The 9,488-nt window shown below is 42.1% G+C and overlaps 1 protein-coding gene across 1 annotated transcript in view; it reads left to right on the top strand.

The window, feature by feature from the left end:
* Positions 1-8,710, top strand: part of LOC120555068 (GON-4-like protein) — a 15,836-nt gene extending 7,126 nt beyond the window's left edge. The window contains exons 5-6 of the mRNA XM_039793853.1: positions 7,254-7,516; positions 8,587-8,710. Of these exons, the coding sequence (XP_039649787.1) occupies positions 7,254-7,516; positions 8,587-8,710 (387 nt within the window). The remainder of the gene's footprint in view (positions 1-7,253; positions 7,517-8,586) is intronic.
* Positions 8,711-9,488: the final 778 nt, after the last annotated feature.

Genomic DNA, 9,488 nt, shown 5'->3' with positions numbered 1-9,488 from the left:
AAAATCAGCTCTTCCTGTGCTGCTTTCTGCTTTAAAGCCCTGACACTAGTCATGTTAGCGCTGGGGGAAAATCTCCCCATAATCCACGCTGTACCCCTTCGCGACATGTCGGGCCTTGTCCTTCTCAGATCATCAACATTGGCTTTAATAGCATACACCCATCTACCCCCCCACTGCTTTCTTACCCTCAGGGTAAATGTCTTGTTCTCTCTAAGGCACAGGTGTCAAACTCAAGGCCCGCGGGCCAAATCCGGCCCCTTGCAGGTTGAGATCCGGCTCGCACATCAATCTGGGTTCACGATACATTTAGGCCCGCCTAGTTGTGCACCAAACCAAAAACACAGGAAAGTGTTTTTTAAACTGCAGTTAGCTGACATTCAGAGCAGAATTTGGCCGATTTGCCGACTCTGAGACTCAGAAATTCCCCCCAGAAGCAGCAGCAGAGAGTTTTCATGTTCAGGCTGTGAAACAGGTTGTATCCAGGGTTCAAAATTAACTTTTTTGTCCACCAGCCAAATGGTTAGTGAATGTTAGATTTTTACCAGCCACTCAATAGATTACCATTGTTGTTTTGCCTGTTGAGTGAAGAAAATCTACCAGCCACTTGCACATTTTACCAGCATTTGGCTGGTAAAATGGTGCTAATTTTGAACCCCTGGTTATAACTATGTTTTCTGGCGCATACAAGAAGTTCCTCTACTCAAAAGACAGAGATTCCTTGCGAATAGAACATGCGCAGAACACAAATCAATGTTCCTTGTGATGGGATATGCCGATACGCGTTTACATGACCAAACTTTCGGGTTAGAAAAGGGGTAACCCAGGTAGCATATTCGGGTTAGTAAAGGGGTAACCCAGGTAGCATATTCTGGTTAGTAAAGGGGTAACCCAGGTAGCATATTCGGGTTAGTAAAGGGGTAACCCAGGTAGCATATTCGGGTTAGTAAAGGGGTAACCCAGGTAGCATATTCTGGTTAGTAAAGGGGTAACCCAGGTAGCATATTCGGGTTAGTAAAGGGGTAACCCAGGTAGCATATTCGGGTTAGTAAAGGGGTAACCCAGGTAGCATATTCGGGTTAGTAAAGGGGTAACCCAGGTAGCATATTCGGGTTAGTAAAGGGGTAACCCAGGTAGCATATTCGGGTTAGTAAAGGGGTAACCCAGGTAGCATATTCGGGTTAGTAAAGGGGTAACCCAGGTAGCATATTCGGCGAAGTAAGGGTAACCCAGGTAACATATGCGTTAGTAAAGGGGTAACCCAGGTAGCATATTCGTTAGTAAAGGGTAACCCAGGTAGCATATTCGGTTAGTAAAGGGTAACCCAGGTAACATATTCGGGTTAGTAAAGGGAACCCAGGTAGCATATTCGGGTTAGTAAAGGGTAACCCAGGTAGCATATTCGGTTAGTAAAGGGTAACCCAGGTACATTTCGGGTAGTAAAGGAACCAAGTAACATATTCGGTAGTAAAGGGAACCCAGGTAGCATATTCGTTAGTAAAGGGTAACCCAGGTAGCATATTCGGTTAGTAAAGGGTAACCCAGGTAACATATTTGGGTTAGTAAAGGGTAACCCAGGTAGCATATTCGGGTTAGTAAAGGGCAACCTCATATTCGGGTTATAGCCCAGGTAGCATATTCGTCTTTTTTTATTTTTTAAGGTATTCGGGTTAGTAAAGGTAACAGGTAGCATATTCGGTTAGTAAAGGGTAAGGTAGCATATCGGGTTAGTAAAGGGGTAACCCAGGTATTATGGGTTAGTAAAGGGTAAACCCAGGTAACATATTCGGTTAGTAAAGGAACCAGGTAGCATATTGTAGTAAAACCCAGGTAACATATCGGGTTAGTAAAGGGTAACAGGTAACATATTCGGTTAGTAAAGGAAAGGTAGATATCGGTTAGTAAAGGGTAACCCAGGTAGCATATTCGGTTAGTAAAGCTGGTAAGTATATTCGGGTTAGTAAAGGGGTAACCCAGGTAACATATTCGGGTTAGTAAAGGGGTAACCCAGGTAGCATATTCGGGTTAGTAAAGGGGTAACCCAGGTAACATATTCGGGTTAGTAAAGGGGTAACCCAGGTAACATATTCGGGTTAGTAAAGGGGTAACCCAGGTAGCATATTCGGGTTTTTGCCGGTGTTTACATGGCCGTGGGCGACCGGGTTATTGCTAATATTCCGGTTTTGAACGGTTATTGGCTGCATGTAAAGTAGTCTGTGTCTGTCGTTCTACACCAAACTTTACCAGTCTGTGCTTCTGCACTTTCCTACTGACTGGAAAGTAGACAATGTATGCAGGACTGTATTTGTCGCACCCGATAAAAACACTCTTTTCACACCTCGGATCGAGCTTTCGCTCTCTGATCCAAACCTTTGCATTCTCGACAGGTGGGGCCGTCTTCCTGTCATCGTCTGGATTGGTGTCTGCCCCGTGTGTTTATTAAAACACCTATTTTTATATTTCTCACTACTGCAGCAGTCTGGACTGCATAAGTCCACAGTTGTTTTGGCAAACCACTTTCGACTAGCATGCACCTTGCCATATCAAATAGCGTGCGCCAATTGCGCTCAGCAGTCCCATTGTGGTGAGGAGAGTAAGGTGCTGGTGTTTGATGTCTGATTGCATTTTTAATCAGCTATGTCTGGTACCCTTTTCCTGTCAATTCAGTACCCTTATCAGACCTGATGCATTTCACCTTGCCGTATGGGGCTATGTCAGCTAGAATCTTCTCTGTAGCTAGGACTGTGTCACTTTTGTTCTTTAAGAAATACACAAACACAGTACTGGAAAAATCATCAGTGAACGAAAGAGCATATCTGTACCAATCTCTAGACTCTGGGTGAATTGGTCCTGCCAAGTCTGTGTGTACTAGCTCTAGAGGGGCTTTAGCCCTCACATCAGGGTCTCTATTTCTGGTCTGGTAAAACTTCCCCTGAGTGCACACTTCACAATCTAGAGGTTTGTTTGAGCTTTTAATTTTCATACCATCCACAACATCTGGCAACTTCTGAATGTCATTGTAATTGCAGTGCCCCAGTATCTCATGCCATGTCTGCATATCATGACAACCCTTGGATTGATCATCACATTCATCGTCATCACCATTACTTACTGTGTGCAAACAATCTAGTCTATCATGTAGGTGTATGTGGAACTTGGTACCGTCTTTGTGGATCAGAACCTCCTCTCCTTTCTTGAAGATCACGGTGGCTCCGCTGGCAGTAGCTGCTGTCACAGATAGAATGACTTGTGAGAAGGATGGGATATACAGCGCCTGTCTCAGCGTTGCATTCAGGTGTCTTCCTTTGCTGTCTATCAGACAGACTTCTGCATCGCCTCGGCGCTCTGCCACGCCCATGCACCGCTCCACGCAGCGTGTCTCGGCCTGGAACCTGTCATCAAACCTCTTACAGCGCCCATATTCTGCTCATCTTCAGGTTCATAACTGTATTTTAAGGTTGTACCAGAATAGGTTTACATGGTTTAATTATCTAAAAACACCATATTGTTGTTGTACTGCACAGCTCTCTCTCACTGCTGCAGCTCCTCTTTTCACCTGGTTTCTGTTTTAGCTACAGAGTGAGACCTCTTTTCATCTTCTTCTTCTTCTGTACTATCTTTGATTGCACTCGCACATGCTCAGTAGCTCAGATGTAGATCATGTCAGCTAGCTAACTCTAGAGACAGTAAAAGAAAGGCTGTTTCTCCAACTTCAGTCAGTTACAAGGCAGGATCAGCTGGGAGACTTCTTCTAAACCAGGGAGCACATGGAAGTAGATCTTTTGTAGATTATGGTGAACTTGTGTGTGTTGTAGCAGTGCTTTGCTATTGAGAACGACGTAGCATGCTAGCGTTAGCATGCTAATGCTACACTGGGGCCGTAGCCACAGCTATTCTTCCTGGAGTCCACCCACAACTTGTGCAGCTATACATTGACGTGCATCATTACATTTAAAAACAACCACCAAAAAACAACATTCAATACATCACTAAAAGAAAAACAACAAAAATAATAACAAGACATAACAACATTCAACACAACACACAACACAAGACAACACAGAGATGAGATTATAACATTGTTCACTAATAATATGACCAATCAAATCAAATGCACACAGAGAACCCTCAATGATACTAACAGTATTCATTAAGTATTATCCAGTACAGCTAGGAGAAGTTCTTTAAGTAATGCTTTGAATTGAGATTTTCTATTTTCTTGAATTACATGACTTGGCATTGTATTCCAGTTAATCATGGCTCTATATATTACAGTTTATATTAAGTATTACTTTAGGTAATGTGAATTTACCCTCTGTAGCATGCCTAGTGCTGTAGTCATGTTTATCAGAACTAAGACCAAGTTGCTGATACAACACCCAAATATTTCTGGTAAAGTTGAGCAACGAGGCAGTCAATCTGTTCCTTAAACTTCACCAGGATGACCAGCCATGCATTGCATCAACGCTTGATCTGAGTGGGCCCCTCAGTAAACAGCGTGCGGCTTTATTCTGAGCAATTTGCAATTTGTTTATAGTTGATATGGCAGCACCTGACCAAACGACTGACCAGTAGTCCAAATGGGTCATCTGCTTCTTCTTCTCTCTTCTCTTCTTCTCTGTGTCCTCGCAGCTGCGTAACTTGGTTTTAAATTCAGCGAATGACATCGTCTCACCACTAGGGTCGGGTATCGCTTGGTTTTTTTATCGATTCCGGTGCTAAATCGATACTTTTAAACAGTGCCAGTGCCTAAACGGTGCCTGAACGGTGCCTAAACGGTGCCTGAACGGTGCCTGAACCGGTACTTTTCAATAAAGTTTAAAAAAAAAAGAAGAAGAAAAAAAATAAGGGTAGGAAGTATAATGGTTCCTAAGTCAAATAATATTCTTCAAACATGCCTCACTTTTATGAGACAGACAAAATAAGGGTAGTAAACAAGGTCAGTGACTTGTTTATTGCTAAGGCCATGGTCAACATTAAAGATTTATAATAATGTAATAACTATAACAATAACAATAACTTATTTCACCAGTAAATTGCTGTTGAACCCCAGATGGGAAAAGGATATTTTACAATTACTGTGAATGCACCACGAGGCTACCTGTTTTAAGTGAACGCACCGTCTGCGTTGTTTAATTCCCACAACGGCAGCTGCAAGTGAACGCACCGTCTGCGTTGTTTAATTCCCACAACGGCAGCTGCAAGTGAACGCACCGTCTGTGTTGTTTAATTCCCACAACGGCAGCTGCAAGTGAACGCACCGTCTGTGTTGTTTAATTCCCACAACGGCAGCTGCGAGTGAACGCACCGTCTGTGTTGTTTAACTCCGACCATATAAACATAGTACTAGTAGTACTAGTAGTACTACTAGTACTACTACTGTATATCTATGAATTGCGACAGCGGCAGCAGCTGCTGCTGTCGCAATTCATAGATATACACCTACTACTAGTACTACTAGTACTACTAGTACTACTACTGTATATCTATGAACAGCTGCTGCTGCGCTGCAGAGCAGACTGTTACATCCTGTTGACGTCCTCCACAGTGAAATCCAGTCATACTTTACACTGTTTAACGTTAGCTGTCAGCATTTTACCGCTGTTTAATCCAGCTGCTAGCTAAAGCTAGGCTAACGTTACGTGCTGTCAGGTGTAGCGTAAAGTCAAGCACCGAAATGAGGCACCGAAACTTTCGTTCTTATTCACGTACTCCGTCACACTTTCACCGAACTGACTTCACCGGTGAAGTCAGTTCCTCGCCATTCTTTTTCTCATCCTCTGGCAGCTCATCTGCGTCTTCAGTGGTGGGCTCTGTTAAAATAGTGTCCTTTAATCCTTCCAGACGAAGGTGGCCCAAGAATTTGGCCTCCCATAACTCATAACTCCTTTCACCTCCATCAAACAGGAGCCGCGCCCAGCGTGGTGCTAACAGCATGCTAATGATCTCCGGTACTCCGGAGGGAACATGCTAATGATCTCCGGTACTCCGGAGGGAACATGCTAATGATCTCCGGTACTCCGGAGGGAACATGCTAATGATCTCCGGTACTCCAGAGGGAACATGCTAATGATCTCCGGTACTCCGGAGGGAACATGCTAATGATCTCCGGTACTCCGGAGGGAACATGCTAATGATCTCCGGTACTCCGGAGGGAACATGCTAATGATCTCCGGTACTCCAGAGGGAACATGCTAATGATCTCCGGTACTCCGGAGGGAACATGCTAATGATCTCCGGTACTCCAGAGGGAACATGCTAATGATCTCCGGTACTCCGGAGGGAACATGCTAATGATCTCAGGTACTCCGGAGGGAACATGCTAATGATCTCAGGTACTCCAGAGGGAACATGCTAATGATCTCCGGTACTCCGGAGGGAACATGCTAATGATCTCCGGTACTCCGGAGGGAACATGCTAATGATCTCCGGTACTCCGGAGGGAACATGCTAATGATCTCCGGTACTCCAGAGGGAACATGCTAACCCGTCTCTGGGTTTCTCTGGCCCAGAACCTGTTGACAGAGCAGCACGTTGCAGCGGCTGCTTGTTGTGAACCCAAATGTAGCCGACATGGCAGCGAACGTGGAGGAGTAAGGAAGAGCTGCTGCTTCTCATGTCACCCACACTGCCACTGAACTCAGCTGTTAGCCACGCCCACAGACAGGTGGCGCGTGGTGTTCATCACAATGAAAACACAAATTAACATTCATTAATTGAGAGCAACATTCAACGCACCTGAACACACCTCCCTGTTAGACCAGCATGCACTTGAAGACACCTCCCTGTAAGCCCAGAATGCACCTGAACACACCTCCCTGTAAGACCAGCATGCACTTGAAGACACCTCCCTGTAAGCCCAGAATGCACCTGAACACACCTCCCTGTAAGACCAGAATGCACCTGAACACACCTCCCTGTTAGACCAGCATGCACTTGAAGACACCTCCCTGTAAGCCCAGAATGCACCTGAACACACCTCCCTGTAAGACCAGAATGCACCTGAACACACCTCCCTGTTAGACCAGAATGCACCTGAACACACCTCCCTGTAAGCCCAGAATGCACCTGAACACACCTCCCTGTAAGACCAGAATGCACCTGAACACACCTCCCTGTAAGCCCAGAATGCACCTGAACACACCTCCCTGTAAGCCCAGAATGCACCTGAACACACCTCCCTGTTAGACCAGAATCCCGTTTGTTGAACGTGAATCCTGTTTGCTGAACGTGAATCCCGTTTGTTCTCGTCTCAGATCTCGTCTCTGCTCGGACGCCACTCCGACCTGCAGAAGGAATTCTGGGAGTTCTTCCAGCAGCCGTCGCCCGCGACAACCAACCACCACGCAGAGACGGACTACGCGTCCCAGAATCCCCCTGACGGGAACAGGAAGAGAGGCGAGCAGACAGGAAGTGACGGAGAGAGAGAGGAAGAGGAAGAGGCGGAGTCAGAGCGGCCGGTTGGAGCCAAAAACATCTCGATGACATCATCGGGAGAGAAAGTGGTCGTCTGGACCCGGTCAGAGAAACACACACACAGAACTACACACACAGAACTACACACACACACACACACACACAGAGACACACACAGGACTACACACACAGAACTACACACACACACACACACACACACACACACACACACACACACAGAGACACACACCGACACACACAGGACTACACACACAGAACTACATACACACACACACACACACAGACACACACACAGAGACACACACACACACAGAGACACACACACACACACACAGAACTACACAGACACACACAGACACACACACACACAGAGACACACACAGACACACACACACACAGAACTACACAGACACACACAGACACACACACACACAGAGACACACACAGACACACACAGAACTACACACACAGAACTACACACACACACACACACACACACACACACACACACAGACACACACAGAACTACACACACAGAACTACATACACACACACACACACACACACACACAGACACACACACACACACACACACACACACACAGACACACACACACACACACACACAGAACTACACACACACAGACACACACACATTATTATTATACATATTATTATTATTATATATTATTACTATTATATAGTATTATTATTATATATTATTATATAGTATTATATATTATTATTAAATATTATTAAATATTATTACTATTATATAGTATTATTATTATATATTATATAGTATTATTATATATTATTATTAAATATTATTACTATTATATAGTATTATTATTATATATTATATAGTATTATTATTATGTATTATATATTATTATTAAATATTATTACTATTATATAGTATTATTATATATTATTATTATTATATATTACTATTATATAGTATTATTATTATATATTATTATTATATATTATTATTATATATTATTATTAAATATTATTACTAGTATATAGTATTATTATTATATATTATATAGTATTATATATTATTATTAAATATTATTATTATTATATAGTATTATTATTATTATTATTATTATTATTATTATTATTAAATATGTGAATGTGTTTCAGGGAGGCGGACCGAACCATCCTGACTTCCTGTCAGCAGCGAGGAGCCAATCGGAAGACGTTTCGCCAAATCTCCGCCCAGCTGGGGAACAAGACTGCCCAACAGGTGAGAGGGGGCGGGGCTTAACCTATTACTGCCCTACAGGTGAGAGGGGCGGGCTTAACCTATTACAGCCCAGCAGGTGAGAGGGGGCGGGGCTTAACCTATTACAGCCCAACAGGTGAGAGGGGGCGGGGCTTAACCTATTATAGCCCAACAGATGAGAGGGGGCGGGGCTTAACCTATTACAGAAAGTATGTAGTATTTGAGTAGATTAGTTTCAGATATTAAAGGATGTAGTATATCTTATATTAATATTAAAGGATGTAGTATATCTTATATTAATATTAAAGGATGTAGTATATCATATATTAATATTAAAGGATGTAGTATATCTTATATTAATATTAAAGGATGTAGTGTATCTTAATATTACAGGATGTAGTATATCTTATATTAATATTAAAGGATGTAGTATATCTTATATTAATATTAAATATATTTTTTTTTTTTTTTTTATATTATATTTTTTTTTATATTAATTAAAGGATGTAGTATATCATATTAATATTAAAGGATGTAGTATATCTTATATTAATATTACAGGATGTAGTATATCATATATTAATATGACAGGATGTAGTATATCATATATTAATATTACAGGATGTAGTATATCTTATATTAATATTACAGGATGTAGTATATCTTATATTAATATTAAAGGATGTAGTATATCTTATATTAATATTACAGGATTTATATTAATAAAGGATGTAGTATATCTTATATTAATATTAATATTAAAGGATGTAGTATATCTTATATTAATATATTAAAGGATGTAGTATATCTTATATTAATA

This window comes from Perca fluviatilis, unplaced genomic scaffold (genome assembly GCF_010015445.1).
Source record: "Perca fluviatilis unplaced genomic scaffold, GENO_Pfluv_1.0 PFLUV_unplaced_scaf_15, whole genome shotgun sequence".
Lineage (NCBI taxonomy): Eukaryota > Metazoa > Chordata > Actinopteri > Perciformes > Percidae > Perca > Perca fluviatilis.
This window is presented reverse-complemented; position numbering and strand designations above follow the sequence as displayed.